The sequence below is a fragment of the Leuciscus leuciscus genome (genome assembly GCF_965113295.1).
Source record: "Leuciscus leuciscus genome assembly, chromosome: 19".
Lineage (NCBI taxonomy): Eukaryota > Metazoa > Chordata > Actinopteri > Cypriniformes > Leuciscidae > Leuciscus > Leuciscus leuciscus.
In genome coordinates, this window is record NC_138743.1 from 22,636,073 (window position 1) to 22,653,613 (window position 17,541).

Below are 17,541 nucleotides of genomic sequence, written 5' to 3' on the forward strand. Positions count from 1 at the left end.
TAGAAATGTCAAAATCCTAACAAAAGAAATGGATACAAATATTAAATAGCCATGTGGCTGATGGTGATAATCTCAGAATTGACTGATTAATTGGCTAGTGGTGCTGAATCGAGTCACTTTTCGGCAGAGGCACTGAAGTGTATAGCTGAAGCAGGTGCAGATGGTCACGCTCTCATCTGTAGTCGGGAGCAGTCACTACCTCTTCCTCCATCTGTCTAATGGCCTGCCAAGCCAAAGTCCCTGAGCCATGCAGAATCTGAAGATTGACTTCATTTTCTCTGGACTATACAGATCATGAGAACAAGCTGGTGATCTGATATTAGAGAATTTAATTTTCTTAAAAGATGAATATGTTTCTGCGTCTGATAATTTGGTCGCTTATTGTCGCTTGTTTTTTAAAGGCGGTCATTTCAAAAGGGATAAAAAATGTTTTATTGATCTCTTAAGATAAAACAGCTTGATGTAGGCCTACTACCTAGTTTCTTCTGCAACCCTCTGAACTTAAAACTTGTGATCATATTAAAACCAAAAATTAAGTTAATTAAATGTGTTAAGTGTAAAACAATACACACACACTCACTCACACACACTCTATTGTTCAAAAGTTTAAGGGACATGTTTATTTTCATTTGTTCCTTCTATTTATCAAACATTAATGAATCCTTAAACAAATTTATCACAATCTCCACAAATATATTAATTAGCACAACTTTTTTTAACATTGATAATAATAATACATTTTTCTTAAGCATCAAATCAGAATATTATAATAATTTCTGAAGGATCATGTGACTGAAGACTGGAGTTATGATGCTGAAAATTCAGCTTTGCCATTACATTAATAAATTACATTTAAAAATATATTACAATAGAAAACAGTTATTCTAATTGTAATAATATTTTATACTGTTACTGCTTTTACTGTAGTTTTGAGCATAAGAGATCACAAAAAATCTTCAAAACAAAAAAATCTTTCAGACCCCAAACTTTTAAACTATTATGAAACTATTTTAAGAGTCTCTGTAAGGCATACCGTTTCAAGTCTTTAATCATCTTTTGCTTTCCTTGCACAAGAGAGCCTCACAGGATCTTCTCTTTGCACGCTGGTTTCCGCATGGAAAGACTGGGCCTGTCCAACAGGAAGCTGTGATTGTTAGTGAAAGCTATTGTTTGCTCGGGGGATATCAGTTTGGTGAGCTGAAGTGATAAGTGTGTCTGACTGAGAATAGGATTCATTGCTTATCTGAGGCGGAGGCACTCAAGCATTCTGACCAAAATCCCAGTCAGTGAGGCATCATGTTTTCAGGCAGTTTGTGGAAACCCAGTTTACTCTGTTTTGATTGACAGGCTGTTATTTTTTAATGACTCTTGAATTCTGTATAGCAAATGTTATGTTGTTTAGAACATGTTGACCCACTTGGAGCTTTCACATACTGTATGTCAAAATTCATACATCCCCGAAAGTGTAAAAACACACAAAGATGTTGCATGTTCCCCTTTTCAAAAAGACTTGAAAAAGTAATGAATACTTTAGAAAAGTGAAAGTTGCACTAAATGATGATGATGACGACTACACACTTGATGACACATTATAGGGCAGCTATAACCCCTGTGTAATTGTGTTATGCTACAGTGGCTTTTTATAATAATGTAAACCGCCACCAATATGTGGAATACATGTAGAATACAAGTTTTAACCGCAGTCTTAAAGTGCACGGTACTTAGACCACCCTTAGATCATACTTAAAGTCAGCACAAAATTAAAAATGTACCCTAGTATAAATGCATGTCATTGATCTTATTGGGAATGATTCATTCATGTATATGTTTCTTTTTTTTCTTTTTTTTTTGACTCTGTAAACTTTAATCAAAATGTCATGACTTGATCTTCCTGTCAAAATGACAGATTTCTCTGATAATGTGTGCTAAACTTCTCTAATCATTTATTTTGTTTAAACCCCGCCCTTCCACAATCAGCTGAAAGCTCATATTCATTTTTTGAGTGCAATGCCCACATCTCAAATTAAATTCCTGGGATTCAAACTCATGACCTTGGCATTTCTAGTGCCATGCTCTACTGTTTGAGTTAGACTAGAAGAATGCTACAAACTCACAGTTTAAATGTATGCATTTGGCAGACAGTTTTATCCCATGCGACTTAGACAGAATTTAAAGTGCCCCTATTATGCCATTTTAAAGATTTTGTTTTGGAGGTCTCCTACAATAGGTTTACATGCACTCAAAGTAAAATAAAAAAAAACCTTCAATTTTCTTATAATGTATATGCACATAATCTAATTTCTCAAAGAGTCTGAAAAAATTTTTTTTTTTTTTTAGATTCAGTCTCATTAAACCCCTCCTTTTTCGCTAGCTACTCTGCTCTGATTGGTCAGATAGCCCAGTCTGTTGTGATTGGTCTACCGCTTACAGCACGTGTCGGAAAAAACTCTGCCTATTACCATATCTGAATTTCAGCTCTTCTTCAGCGTTTCATACAGTGATGCGAATGTTGGTGTCTGTTTTCCGGAAATATCAATTCCAGAGTGAGTCCTCATCCTTTTGAAGTGCATCAAACTCTGAAAACAGCGTCAAAACATGAATCAAACTTTTCTAGGCCTCAGCTACAACTACCGTGTTTGAGGGTGGGTCAAAGTAGAAATTGTTCCCAGGCAGCCAATGAAGACCATAGGCTGTTATTATGCAAATTTGTTACATTGTTATGTAGGTATGTAACAGAAGGTGAGACTAATTTTAGCACTTTAGAATCAATTGTTTGAATTAGGAGACAATAACTTTATTTGTCGTGCACTTTGATCTTTAAAACTTTGCAGACCTTTTACATTTACAAACAGCTATATTACACACTGTGTGAAAGATAATATTTGAAAAAAGCATAATAGGGGCACTTAAATTTATTTCTATCAGTTCTTGCATTCCATGGGAATCAAAACCATGACCTTGGCTATCACTCAAATCAAAATCATGTTTCTCCATGCTTCAGAACACCTGACCATATAATAAGTTACCGGATTATCCGGATTATAAGTCGCTCCGGAGTATAAGTCGCATCAGTCAAAAAATGCATCATGAAAAGGAAAAAAAACATATATACAGTAAGTCGCACTGGACTATAAGTCACATTTATTTAGAAATGTATTTAATAAAAAAAAAACAATGTTATGGACGTGACCGCTCTGAAAGCGGCACTAAAAGACTGCTTTAAAACTTTCACAGAGACCTCAAACAGAAAGCACAAAGCCTGTCTTTAAATTTAATTTCGTTTTGTATTAATTATACCTTAATTTTAATCAATGTTTCATCAACCACTGTTTTTAATGTAAATTGACCAGCTGAAATACTGTACAATGAGTTGCAAATGGTTTTCATTTATGCACCAGAATGAACTTATGCAGTGCAGTCATATGTGCCCTACTTAGAGCTCATGCACAGCAAAAAAATTAGTACATGTATCCATAGCAATGGGTTATATATGAATGAAGAGCACTGCACCCTCAGCCATCTGTGATCTCAGTATCACTGCCAGTCAGTGGAACTCCAGAGATGCCTGGAGAAATGGGTTAGTGAAATGGGATCTCACTGATAGAGGGAGCGTAGTGCTTGGGTTTAGTAGAGGATGTAGTTGATTTTTACATGACTAGTTGATGACATGACAAAATGCAGAAATAAAATGTTGCTGATGTATTTGTAATCTTTTTTTGTTGTTGAGGAATGTCCCAGGCTGTCACATTGGTTTACATTACATTTGCATTTATAATTTTAGCAGACACTTTGACTAAAAAAGTGACATAAAATTGAGCAACACTACAACACAAGCGATTCATCCAGAGGAGAACATAAAAGTACTGTAAGAAGAGCAGCAATATAAAGTTTGGAAAAGCTATAGATAATAGCTAAGTTATTTATTCATTCAAAATGATTAGTTTTAACATTGCCAACATGTCAGAGTCTCAAGCCACCATGGCCACCACGTCAGAGCCTCTTCACGTCATGGTTGCCACAGCCTTCATGGCTGCCACTCCAGAGTCTCCAGCCGTTATGGCCGCCGCACCTGAAGCAACTAAGGCTGTCCCAAAGCTTTCAAAACTGGCGTAGGCTGATTATGAGTCCCTATGCACTCTATTGACTCTGACATGACCACGGAGGTCATCCCTGAACTTCCTGCCTGCCCTGACACGACCACAGAGGTCATCTATGAACTCACTGTGATGGCCAGCCGTTTCTAACCTCTCTGTTTTAGTTCTGTCAGAGCTGCCGCGGTGGTCTCTAGTTCAGCCTGTTTCACCATGGTGGTCATCAGCCCCACTAGCTCCACCGTTGTGGTCTTCAGCTCTTCTTGCTTCACCATGGGGATCTACAGTTTCACCTACTCTGCTGAAGTGGTCTTCGGCTCCGTCTGCCCTGCTGTGGGGATTTCTAGTTCCGCCAGCTCCACTGAAATGGTCTTCGGCTCCGCCTGTTCCGCTTTGGTGGTCTTCAGCTCCGCACCTGCCCAGCCGGCTCCACCCTGGTCACCAACTTTGTCTGCTCCGCCCTGGCTCCCAATCTACCTCAGTCTCCACCCCTTCTTCCGCCACACAGGCTGTGCTTTTTGATGGTGCTTTTTGCCAGTTTTGGAGCTTAGTATGAATAATGACAGAATGTTATTTTTGCTTGAGCTAGTGCTTTAATCAATCTTGAAATGCTTACTTAAACACCCACTGAAATGTGTAAACATTAATGCAATGTTACACATAGGCAGTGCTCAATTCAGCATTACTGTGTCTGTTTACTACAGTAATGCATGCTGGGTACTGGGGGAGGGACAGGGTGAAATAAGCATAGAGTGAAGAAGAAAGGAAGGAAAAGGGGGAGAAGATGAGGCTGCAGCAGTTGAGTCAAGAGGGGCTTTGTTAAGGGGTTAGAAAGTGGAGGTCAAGGGTGAGTATTGGGAATGACTGGGAATGTAAAGGACGTTGTTGTAGAAGAGTGAGCCATGTGTCAAACACACAGATGAGTCACTGCCTGGGTGAAAGTTCAAGCTAAATACCACAGGCTGGCTTGTTCATATACTGTAGTTTCATGGCTAAAATACGTTCAATACTTAAGGCCCCGATATACTCACGGCGAAAGGCTTTTTCATTCTTCTCATTTCGTCTCATTTCATTAGAGGTACAACTTAATTTTCTACTATAAAGCAGTTATCCAGTGTGTTCATGTTTTTAGTCACGGATGTCTGACTGAACAGAAAAAATTAACCAGAGAAGATTTCCATGTGAAAAAAGGCGGAGCCTCAGCGCACACCTACTATTACGTAATCGCCACAAACCAATATAGTACGGAAGTGTTTACCAGCCGGCGCAAACTTTTCTGGAAAGTTCGCTTAAGCAAGCTGTTTCGAACTCCCAAAACGAACTCCAAACAAACTTCGTTTTAACCTGATTTTGTTCGAAATGATGTCACATCAATTTGTTCTTCGATTTCGTTTGAAGTATACCAGGGCCTTTACTTAGGAGTTAGTGGTTTGTACAAATGCCAAACCCTCATTATGAACAATACTAATAGTCACCTTATTAGCAACCACTACCAACAGTATGTGGAAATATGATGATGCAGTTGACTATGATGATTTTCTTTTTTATATCTGTAGCCTAGTAGCAGTGCTGCAGGGATGATGTATTTTTGTAGGCCAAAACCCGTAAACGAGTGACCCAGTTCCATCATCCTGAAGTCAGTAGGTTTTTAGTGCCTAAAATAAGGCACTAAATAATTTCACGTTTCATTCATAAAAGCATAAAATACATCAGTAATACCTCCTTGTGAATACCTCATTTAAAGCTTTTACTTGTCTTGAAAAAGGCTTTTGCTAACAAGTGGCTAAATGGGACTATGGAGTTTTGTGGGGACATTAAACATCATCATGCTGAACAGGAGAACTCATCTACTGACAAGTCCGCTCTCACAGCCTCTTTGTGTTTATAAATTGCGCACTTGCAAACTATTCGAACTTAAATTTTCAGTGAAAATGTTTTTAAATAAAGACTGAAAGAGTTGTCGGAAGCTTAATGATGGTGATGTTGAAGTCATGTGACCAGGATTTGTTTATAGCCTTCGTTTATTTATTTATTAATTTTTTTTGGTCATAGAGCCAATAATCCAAATCTGCAGTAATCCAAAGCCAATGGAAAAATCTTGTTGGGTTTTTGTCGAGGGAACCAGGGTGATGTTAACTTCCGGGTTGGCCTACAAAAATACGTCATCACTGCAGCAGTCTATGCTATACACTTTATGCAGCTTCTACCTGCATTCTGGCCTCCTCCCTGGATGCCTTTAACTAGGTCTAATCCAGTGGGACCTTCCCTTCTATTTTGGGAAATAGTTCTGTTTTAGATCTGCGCACACTTCATTTCAAGCCTGGGATTTATCAGACCTAGTGGAAAACACATTTTCCATGGAAAAGTCAAACTTTTCCCATCATTGTATTGTTGTGTCTTTCGAAATAGATTGGATAAAGAACAAAAACCAAAATTGTTTCTAAGACAAATAGGTCCTCATCATTGAATCAGCCACAACCTGAAAAACTATGATGGTGTTGACACTTTTTGGGGGTAATCAAACTAAGATTTGGGTTATTTAGATATTTCTCTGCTCTTTAAACAGGGGTAGGAGGTATTTTAACATCACCCGTAAAGAATATCAGTGATCCAGCTGCAGTTCCTCATCTGGACTGTTTTATTTATAGAGTGCACTCGTGTGATCTGCAAATAGATGGTGAAAATGAACTGGACTGGATTATGAATTGGCTACTTTCTGGTTATTTAAGGCTAAATTCACCCACAACTCATGTGTAAATGTGCAGGCCAGTACAAGTTGTGTGAAAACGTGCCATAAATATCAGAGTATGAGGGTCATGAAGGGTGTGAGGAGGTGGGACAAGGTTTATGGTTTCACTGTAAAACTGGACTAATCCAAGTATGCAATGACAGAGTCTCTGGCACTCTGCCTCAGACAAGGGACTCTGTCCGTGTATCATGTGGGGGAAGTTTTATGTGTATATTTTTTTGGAAGGAGAATTGTATTTTGGCTTCCACAAGGTGTTTACTCCATGAGTGAATTTTTTATTTCTTTTTTGACATAATGATCAATGCTATATTCTCAGAGATTTCCTGCCTAGAGGATCAGGAATTGTTACAAGGAGACCACTTGTCCTTCAGCTCATCAGTTCAACTACAGGTATGAGTGATACTCACATGCACACACATTTTGGTTGTGGTACTTAAACGTTGTTCGGAATATCTCAATATAACTTGATATACTGTATATGTATACAAGTGCAGTTTTTTTTTACTTTTTTTATTTTTTTTACATTGGATTATAAAAAACTAAAAAAAAGATTCCACCCTTAAAGTAAAGATATCACTTGCTGAGTTCATGTGACAATAGTGTAGGATACTACATTTTAGTTGGGCTTTTACTACGGACCTAAAAATATTACAACCAACAATCTAAAATTTAAGACACAGTAATACAATAAAAATACACACATTCAACAAATAACCATTTCACCAATTATCACAAAGCCAGGTAAAGCTGAAGATAATGTTTTCAGTTGTTTGCCTTTTAAAATCTGTTGTTAAATCATTCTATAATTCCCTTCACTGAAAATGATGACTGCACAAAAGCTTGTTCTACATCTTTGTACACTACAATTATTTACATTTATGCATCCTTATAGTAACTCTACTTTCTTCTTGTTTCGTTATTAATTGACAAATAACTTTAGAAGAAAAAACATTTACACATTTCAAAAATAAGAAATTTGTAAAATTTTCTAAATTGTTTACTTTACAATAAATATTTTTTAGAATAATGCCATGTCATTGACTTCTGATCCAAGTGAAAACAATACCGTTATCGTCTCTGTGTAAACGACAAAAACGATGACGTGTATGATTAATTGATCAAATCCCTTTGGGTAATAATATTCTATACGGTTAATTTTATAATCCGTACAAGTCTGAGTCTTTGGTTTCCATTTCTACTTCGAAAAAATAGCCTACAGTATATCTTGTGGTCTATGGAGTATGTGCATTGAGCACTAGAGGTCAGTGTCTCCTGTGTTAAGATTAAAATCAGTCAGTATGGAGAGTGGAGAACTGACAGATCTTTGAATTTCATGAATTACAAACTGTTGCGCTGTCAGTTCCTTAAGGCCCTATCATCTTCTACTTTTCTAATTCGTACTTTCCGTTCTCCACTACAGAGCATGCAGAGTTTCTGCACTGTAAAGGAAAGAAGTTTACAGACTTTGATGATGTCCGACTGGAGATTGAAGCAGAGACAGACAGAGTCACAGGAACAAATATGGGCATATCCTCCATCCCCATCAACCTTCGTGTCTACTCTCCAAATGGTATTATTGTCAGAAAACAAGTAATTCATTAATGTACTTTAACGCACTTACGCTCAACAAGGCTGCATTTATTTTCATCAAAAACACATTAAAACGTTTTTTTTTACTTTAATATATTTTACAATGTAACTTTTTGCTGTGATGGCAAAGCTGAATATTCAGCAGCTGGTTTTCTGCTCAAGAAACATTTAATTATTATCAATGTTTAAAACAGTTGATAATAAACAGTGATGCTTAATATTTTTGTGGAAACCGTGATACATTTTTTTTTCTGGATTCTTAGATGAATAGAAGGTTCAAAAGAAGAGCATTTATTTGAAATAGAAATCTTTTGTTACATTTAAATGTCTTCAGTTTCATGTGTCCTTGCTGAATAAAAGTATTAATTTATAAAAAATATAAATAAACATATTAAAGGTATATGCTCTCCTTTTAATGTTGTCCATGCCTCGGAGAGATCTAGAGATATTTTTATTTCCTAGAAGTATCTCTGGCCAAATATCTCTGTCTTTGTTTTTCTCATTTTCTTTCTGCAGTTTTGAACTTGACTCTGATAGATCTTCCAGGCATAACTAAAGTACCAGTGGGAGATCAGCCTCCTGACATTGAATACCAGATCAGAGACATGATCATGCAGTTCATCTGCAGAGAGAATTGTCTCATCCTTGCTGTCACACCCGCTAACATGGATCTGGCTAACTCCGATGCTCTTAAACTGGCCAAAGACGTGGATCCGCAGGGTGAGTGGGAAAGAACGATTATGGTTCATATCTGTCCTCAGTTGTATCCCCTTTTGGCCCATTCACATCATCATAATGTTTTTCCTTCTTGTTTTTCTTCCTGCTTTGCCTGATCTTACTGTCAGGCCATCGCACCATTGGCGTGATCACTAAGCTGGATCTGGTGGACAAAGGCACAGATGTCAGGGACGTGCTGGAGAACAGGTTACTGCCACTTCGCAGAGGTACAGCACACATGTAGAAATGTGTCAGTAGAGGCCTGTGCAGTTTGGTCTAAGACCTGGGCCACTGCCAAGCAAGTCTGCTGTAGGCTATAGTGGCTAAAACAGGGCCAGGTGCAGAGTCTTCATGCTTCCTGCTGCTGCCTTAATGCATTAGACACACAGAAGTCCAGCCATGGACGAGGGTTAAGACATTCTAGAAATCCTATTCGTCATTTATGCAGATCGGATACAGTCTGACTTATAGGACCTTGACTTTTCCATTTTTGTTGGGTCACAATACTCAAGAACAGAACAGAGCTGAGCTTATTCTTTTTTCTCAACTTTTTTGACTCAAGGCATCCCATTGTCCACAACAATATTCAGAGTCCTCAACAAAAATATTCAAAGTTTTCTGTTATGTTTTGTTATGTTAAGTTTTTTTTTCTTCAAATTACAGATACTATGTCCATAGATTCAAATAAATTACTAAAACAATTATAATTCATATAATTACATTTCAGAAATCCTGAAGTTTTAGCAGCTGACTGTACTTTAGGCATCCCACTCTTTTTAACCAATTAATTTACATGAATGTTACATGACATTAATTACTGTTTAAGGTTTAAGGACAAGTAAATTGAAAGAAAAAAAATGTTTTCTCAGAATTTCTACCCAAGAAAATATTTGAGAGAATATATATATATATATATATATATATATATATATAGGCATAACCAGGAAAATATGTATTCTTTATGAAAAATCCCCATGGTGTTTTAAGATTTTATTAATTTAATAATTTAATATATTGGCTTTTCCAGGTCTAGAAATCACACATTTAAAATTAATCTATTCTAGTTCTTTAAAGAAGAAAAAAGTTATTTTATTCACAATGTTTAGTTGTTTTAGCATTTTTTTTTGTTTGTTTTTTTGTCTTATTTTAATTCATTTTAAGGCCCCATTGAGAGGTTGCTGAGGCCTCTTAGTTTAGAGTCACTGCGGCTTGTGTAGACAAAATGTAATACTAATAAAAACTGTGATATAATCTTACCATTGTGTGTAAAAAAAGAAGACATTTCACATGATAATAAGATTGAAAAAAGTGAAAGAAGTGCATGGACAAATGATCAAATTCAAAACCATTTTAGAAAACTACATCACATGATGTTATAAGTGTGATGTTTTAGTTTCATTAAAGCAAATTTTTTTACAATTTTTGTTATTCTATGCAACCCATTCAAATGTAAATACGTTTAAATTGGTTGGTACTCCAATGCAAAACAAACAAAGTTCAATATCCTGTAAGCTATTTCAATTTGACATTTTTCACAGAAGGTTCTACAAGATAATTTTTTCTCCAAGATAAGACTTTTCTCTAAAACAAAGAGGCATCATTGTAAAACAATGTATCTGAAAGAAAGAAAATGCTGTGGCTACAGGTTATATTGGTGTGGTAAACCGTGGTCAGAAGGACATCGAGGGAAAAAAGGACATTGGTGCAGCTCTGGCTGCAGAGAAACGCTTCTTCAAGTCACATCCTGCATACCGACACATGGCAGACTGCATGGGCACTCCGTACTTACAGAGGCTCCTCAACCAGGTGACAAGACACAGAACATTACAAGAAGTATCGCATTTGTGAAATACATGAGAGCCCACAGATGGAAATGATAGCTTTAATTGTATTTCTTCTCTTTTTTGTCTCCCTAGCAACTTACCAACCACATCCGTGACACATTACCAGCGTTACGTAGTCAATTACAGACTCAGCTTCTCTCGCTGGATAAGGAGGCAGAAGAGTATAAGTATTTGAACCCAAATGACCCCTCACGCAAGACCAAGGCCTTAATGCAGTGGGTTCACACACACATAAACTCACTCTAATTCAGAGAATAAATACACATGCACAGATAAACGCAAACAAACATGGAGGCAAACACACTAGTCTTTACCATATTGCAATAAACAAGACTTTAGTTTACTGCCTAAACACAAACACATTTGTTTACTGCCTATACACAAACACATTGCAGATAAGACCAGACCTGGAGAGGCCACACACACAAACACATGCTGTTCATTTGTTATCCAGGTTGATACAACACTTTGGGCTGGATTTTGAGAAGCGGATCGAGGGATCTGGGGATCAGGTGGACACAGTGCAGCTTTCAGGAGGAGCCAAAATCAACCGTGTCTTTCACGAGCGTTTTCCCTTTGAGCTTGTTAAGGTAGTTTGTTAAAGTTGAATAGATTAATACAGTAAAAAAATCCAATGGCATTCAGAGCTCAGAAATCAGAGCTCATGCTGATGTTCTGTTTATGTTGCACTACATCAGATGGAGTTTGATGAGAAAGAGTTACGAAGGGAGATCAGTTACGCTATTAAAAACATCCATGGCATCAGGTATGTGTCACAAACATATATTAACTTATTTAAAAGGGCACTCAGTAAAATTTTGCCAGTCAACTTGAACTTAAAATGTTTGCTAACACGTAGGTATATGATGATTGATATTTAAGAATATGCGTGGATATGTATAAGTATAAAGCTGTCTATGTTATGTATCATATATCTGTGATGTATTTATGCATAATTCCTTCTCCTCCTTTCTGTTAATATTGTTTTTACTTTAATTGTTCATCCTGTAAATCAAAAATTAAAATGTTAAAAAGTACAAAAATAAATAATAATAATAATGTTTGCTAACCTTATAAGAAATAAACAGGTTATATTTTCACACATGGTGCCTCCCTGTATGTCTTCCTTTACCCCTCCTTCTCAATCTTTTTATTCATTTATATTCATATTCAGAATGCAAGTTCATATTATGTTATCTCTCATTCATTTTCTCTCCTCTCTTGCTGATCCAGGACAGGACTGTTCACACCCGATATGGCCTTTGAAGCCATAGTGAAGAAACAGATTGTGAAACTTAAAGGGCCGTGTCTCAAGTGTGTAGACATGGTGATCCAGGAGCTCATCAACACAGTACAACAGTGTACCAACAAGGTACAACATACTCTTATACTGAGTGAATGGACATAGACATAAGTCAAGGAGTAAAATATAAAGTGTATATGTTCACTTGCCATTAAAGTCAGCGTGTTCTAATTTTACTTTAAAGGGGTCATTGGATGCAAAATTCACTTTTATATGGTGTTTGCATATAAATGTGACTTTGCAGTGTGTGGCCACAACCATCATATAGGGTTGGGCGATATGGCCAAATTCTTATTTCACAAAATGAGAAATTTATTTCACGATAAAGGATATTTACTTTGTGCTATCTAATTTCTGTTATTAAAAATAAGCAAATTACAAATAATAGAAAAATACAATATAACAAAAATATGAGTTAAACATAATTAAGTTTTTAAGGTAAATTGGTTTATTTAACATGTAGTTAGAATTAGTAATAATCAAATGTAAAAAACAACAATTTTTGCAGTCTTTACTGCATTAATGAAATATAAATGTATTTATTAAAACTAAAAACAAGTTATTGAGTCAAGAGCAGTAAGTTATTTTCTCTTTTGTTTGATTCACATGAATGACACAGAGCAGCAGGTAGGTTTATTAGGCTGCTGTCACTTTAAGACCAAACGCACAGATCCATAATACTGATACACATCCGGTTTACACCCAACTGTTTACTTTCCTTTAGACATAACCAGCTGTGTTTACATGAATACGCCACACAACATGACATAATTGTGTGCGTATTCAACCATTCAAGCGCAATAAGACGTGAAAAAGAACTGAATTCGTGATCGCCACCTGAGAGAGGCAGCTTTCTGTGTGCGCACTTTAGCAGTTTGCCAGTCATCCTTTTTTCAGGATGTATTGTGCTTATAACTCTTTTTAACATCAAGCACGTCCCACTGTTTAAACTCTCATTCATGCATTTCATCACTCGGAAGTGTCAATAGTGCTACTGCATACCGCGATATACCCGATTTAGCAAAATCTCTAACGATAGACATTTTATACCGTGGTAACGATATATATCGTCATACAGCCCAGCCCTACCATCATACAATGAAAAATATCCATTCCCTCCTTTTTTTTATCCTCAAAAAGCCTAAACACTCTCAATAATCAAGCCGTTTGGATTTTCTGAGCAATATGATGTCATATTGCTCATGCTCCGCCCACGACCACTGACGGACTGTCCCGTATTAGCATATTTCCGCCCTCAGCCATTTGTATACTGTCCGCCAAAGCAGCACTTTGTTTTGTGTCGACACGCCCCATGGAAGAGAGGGGTGGGGTCAGCAGTTGCTCATTAACATTTAAAGAGACATGCACCGAAACGGGTCGCTGTGAACAGAGCTGTTTTTGAGGAGGAAAAAAGGGTGTTGTTTTACACAACCATTGAGGAATTTTAACCAAAGTATGTTACAAACTTTACATGAAGACCCTAAAGAATCATACTAACTTGTGGAAAATGGGCATCCGATGACCCTTTTAAAAGTTTGCTAAAAGTCTCTTAATAGCAGTTTGCAATGTTCCAATAGTTTGCACAACCTAATTGACATCAGCTGGGAAAGGAAAGTCATTTTAGAGGAAAATTAAGGTATTACATTTTGATTAAGGAACACCATGCCAAATTATTTTTATTATTGGAGTAACATGCACTGATGGTTTGTTCACCCCTTATGAAAAATAGTACACTTTAGCATACTTTTATTACAGAAATAAAATACTTTAAGAATATACAGTATTTAAGGACGAACTGAATGTAATTTTTTCGGACGTTAATTTTGCATGTTATTTCAATTAAATGAAAATGTATTATGGTTTAAATTTATATTAAATGCAGTTAGCATTTAATTAGAGTGCTTTTGACCCACTTAAGTAGGACTTAAATATATCTTATATATAATTTTATAATTATTTTTTATTTTTTTAAGTACAGTGTTTTGCCATATACTGACAAGCATTTATGGTAAATTAAAATATAAATTTTTTATTTAGAATATTAAATTATCTAGAATATTACAATATAAAGAAGTAATAGAAAATAAAATGGAAAACATTTCTTTTGAGACTTGTATATCATGTGTTTAAATAGTTTTGTAATTACACATTTTTAATGATGAAGTTGCAATTTAGTACATTTAAAATATGTTAACTTTAAATGTAATATCGACAGGTTTAAAAGTGTAATTTCTTTAAGTACACTGAAGTGGCCTTTTATTTCATTAATAATATAGAGTATTATCTGCAAATACAGTTTTTTTAAATATATATATATTTTTTAATTTGAAGCATGCTGCCAGTTCAATAAAACATTGCTTTTTCACAAAGGACAATAAGATGAGAAACTTTAATTAAACCAATAAAGAGAGTGGTGGTAATGTTTTTTATTTATTTATTCTAACTTGTTTTGTTTATTTGCGCGTGTGTGTGTGTGTGTGTGTGTGTGTGTGTGTGTGTGTGCATGTCCACAGTTAGAGATCTTTCCAAAACTACGGGAGGAGACTGAGAGAATAGTGACCACACACATTCGAGAACGAGAGAGTCAAGCCAAAGACCAGGTCAGACTGACACCTGCACACAACCAATCAAATTAATCACTATTAGGGACAGTTTAGATATGAATGAAATTAACATAATGAGCATTTTAATTGCAAATTATGGTTTTGTGTTGTATCTTGTTGTGCATATGTGTGTTTGTTCACTGAACAGGTTTTACTCTCACTAGAGATTCAGCTCTCTTACATCAACACAAACCATGAAGATTTTATCGGATTCGCAAAGTAAGGTTTTAACGACAAATGACAATGACAGAAATAAAACACAAAATGAATGACATGATGAGAGATTTCCCTCCTTTTACACATTTCCTTTCAGCGCTCAACAGAAAACCAATCCAACGTGTAAGAAGCCTTCAGCAGGGAACCAGGTGAGTCGAAGTGTTTTATGAACAACTGTTGATACTGTATGAACCTGGTATAGATCTGAAATCATCAGCGAGCAGGGTTTGGACAGTCCTACGGAGTCTTTACTGGAAGGGAATCTCTTTTCTGCTCAAGCTCTGTTGCTCTCTTGTTCATCTGTCTCACATCAGATAATATGTGGCTTATGTGTATGTCTAACATTTGTGTTTTGTGCTGTAAATGAATATTCTTTTTTTCTTTCTCTCTCGGTCTCTGATGCATGTCCTGATTTTGCAGAGTTAGACGCGTTCCTGGGTCAACATATTTTGTTGATCCTGGAACAACATTCCTGTACGAAAATTTTGCCCCAACCTTATCCCTACCCCTAAACCTAACCCTACCCATAACTTATCCCTAAAATCAGAAGGAATGATAGGTAAATAACAGATGTAGAAGCATCTAACCCTGGTTGTGAGGCAAAACTTGACAAACTGTAAACGTGTCCCACAAATCTGATTGGTTGATCGGAAAGTTGTTCCAGGATCAACAAAGATGTTGATCCAAGGACATGTTGCACTTGGTGAAATCAGGTTCTGCCTCTCTGATGGCTTTTTTTGCCCCTATTCTGTAACAAGCTTTCATGGCCCCATTTGTTTAGCAGTAGAGTTATAGTTATTGCTGAAATTGGCTCTTAACAATTATGAGCCCTGTAGAGCTCAACAATGGCTGCCCACTTTTTTCGTGGCCTTGGTTGTGGAAGTGTATTTCTCATTCATTTATCCATTTGACTGAGCAGTTTTTAGGAGGCTCACCAATGTATTGCCTATCTTCTAATACATGGTATGCAAGAAAAGCTCACACAACAATCACTTTCTAACCAAAAAGCTTTCTGTTGGTCAACGTGAAGAATTCCATTACAAAATATGCATGGGGAAATTCCCGATCATGTGGATTCCTATTGAAATAACTGGATTTCTGCCTTCGAAATGTGCCGAACAATGGTAAATTTGACTGCACCTTCAGAGCCCTCGAGCCTCTGTTTGTCTTATTGCAGTTTTAATTGTTGTGCTTCACCGGGTATTAAACAAGATTTTTTTTAATGGTAGGTCTGTTTCAAAAGGTTTATAGGCTAAAAATCAATTTCCCAGAGGAGATTTTGAATGGCATTTTTGCTTCCCTTCTGTCTCACAGTTGAACTATGTAGCTCTTCACTAAAACTTGATCACATGATCCTAAGGACAAACATTTCAGTCCATTCCAGTGTAAGTTGCTCTTTCCCATCTTTGATGTCCATTTTAGAGGAATTTTCCAGGTTCAATAATTTGAACAAATCAAGTTAATTTAAAAAAAATAAAAATAAAGGAATACTAGCTTGAATCTTTAATCATTGATATCTCTGCTAATGATTCATTAAAACAGATGGCTGGAAATTGAAATCAATGGCTTTGACCCATTTTGATCATTAACAAATTACTTTACAGCATTAGTTAATGATGGATGGGAATTAATCCATGATGACATTTAATTGTTAGTAAGTCATATATGACTTAATCTATTAATCAGATAGACTCTTTATTAGTTGCAGATGCGGTAATCATATCATTAATGAAGTCATACATTAATTAAAGATTATATGTGCATTAGATAAGCATGAATGAATGTATATTAGTGCACCCTTATTGTAAAGTGTTACCACTGTTTTTACCATTTTTAAAACAAAATCTTACCAATCCCAAACTTTTGAATGTCAGTGTATGTACTGTACTATAAGGCACTCACAGGGGCAACTGGAATAAATGTTAAAATATACATTTTCAAAAATATAGCCACAATTAAAATTTTAGATGTGTGATAAGATGAATACTAAAAGAATGATTTAGACAACCTTACAGCTCAAAAAACACATTTTACCTCACTTTCATTTTGTGCGCATGACTGCAATAATATTTTTTCCTATGTTTTTAAAGATTGAGGGTGTCGAAATGATTTTCTTTGGTAATAGAGCTGGACAAGTAATGAACCTGAAGCATTCCAGTAATTTTTAAAAGATCTTTAATGTTCATATCTCCTGCACACACTCACATGGTGAGTAACACATTCATTGAGCGCTCACTGTGCTGCATGGTTGCTTTTTGCTCTACATGTCTAATCTTTACTAACTTAAACCTTCCATTGCTTAGAAAATGGTATGGTATTTTTAGTGTTTAGTAATATGATAAAACATTTTTGGGGTTGAAGGAATCAATGTGGGGTGCCAGCGTGCCAGGAGAGATGCCCGTGCCACCTTAATGGTTTTATTCTCTCC

At 36.1% G+C, this 17,541-nt stretch overlaps 2 protein-coding genes across 7 annotated transcripts in view; one reads left to right on the forward strand and one right to left on the reverse strand.

Moving 5' to 3' along the window:
* The window catches only part of LOC309481799 (uncharacterized protein), a 232,292-nt gene that overhangs the window by 52,391 nt on the left and 162,360 nt on the right, over positions 1–17,541 (reverse strand). The window lies entirely within an intron of this gene.
* The window catches only part of dnm3a (dynamin 3a), a 48,707-nt gene that overhangs the window by 1,160 nt on the left and 30,006 nt on the right, over positions 1–17,541 (forward strand). For 5 of the 6 annotated variants that reach the window (XR_014200098.1, XM_082146788.1, XM_082146785.1 and 2 more), the window contains exons 3-14: positions 7,157–7,230; positions 8,261–8,410; positions 8,947–9,150; positions 9,276–9,374; positions 10,793–10,953; positions 11,064–11,206; positions 11,446–11,581; positions 11,690–11,757; positions 12,225–12,363; positions 14,808–14,894; positions 15,046–15,116; positions 15,211–15,262. Coding sequence is in view for 5 of the 6 variants with exons in the window: in XM_082146788.1 (XP_082002914.1) it covers positions 7,157–7,230; positions 8,261–8,410; positions 8,947–9,150; positions 9,276–9,374; positions 10,793–10,953; positions 11,064–11,206; positions 11,446–11,581; positions 11,690–11,757; positions 12,225–12,363; positions 14,808–14,894; positions 15,046–15,116; positions 15,211–15,262 (1,384 nt within the window). In the remaining variant the exon portion in view is untranslated. Of the gene's footprint in view, positions 1–7,156; positions 7,231–8,260; positions 8,431–8,946; positions 9,151–9,275; positions 9,375–10,792; positions 10,954–11,063; positions 11,207–11,445; positions 11,582–11,689; positions 11,758–12,224; positions 12,364–14,807; positions 14,895–15,045; positions 15,117–15,210; positions 15,263–17,541 lie in introns of those variants that run through there. The other variant, XM_082146787.1, reaches the window with a different exon arrangement.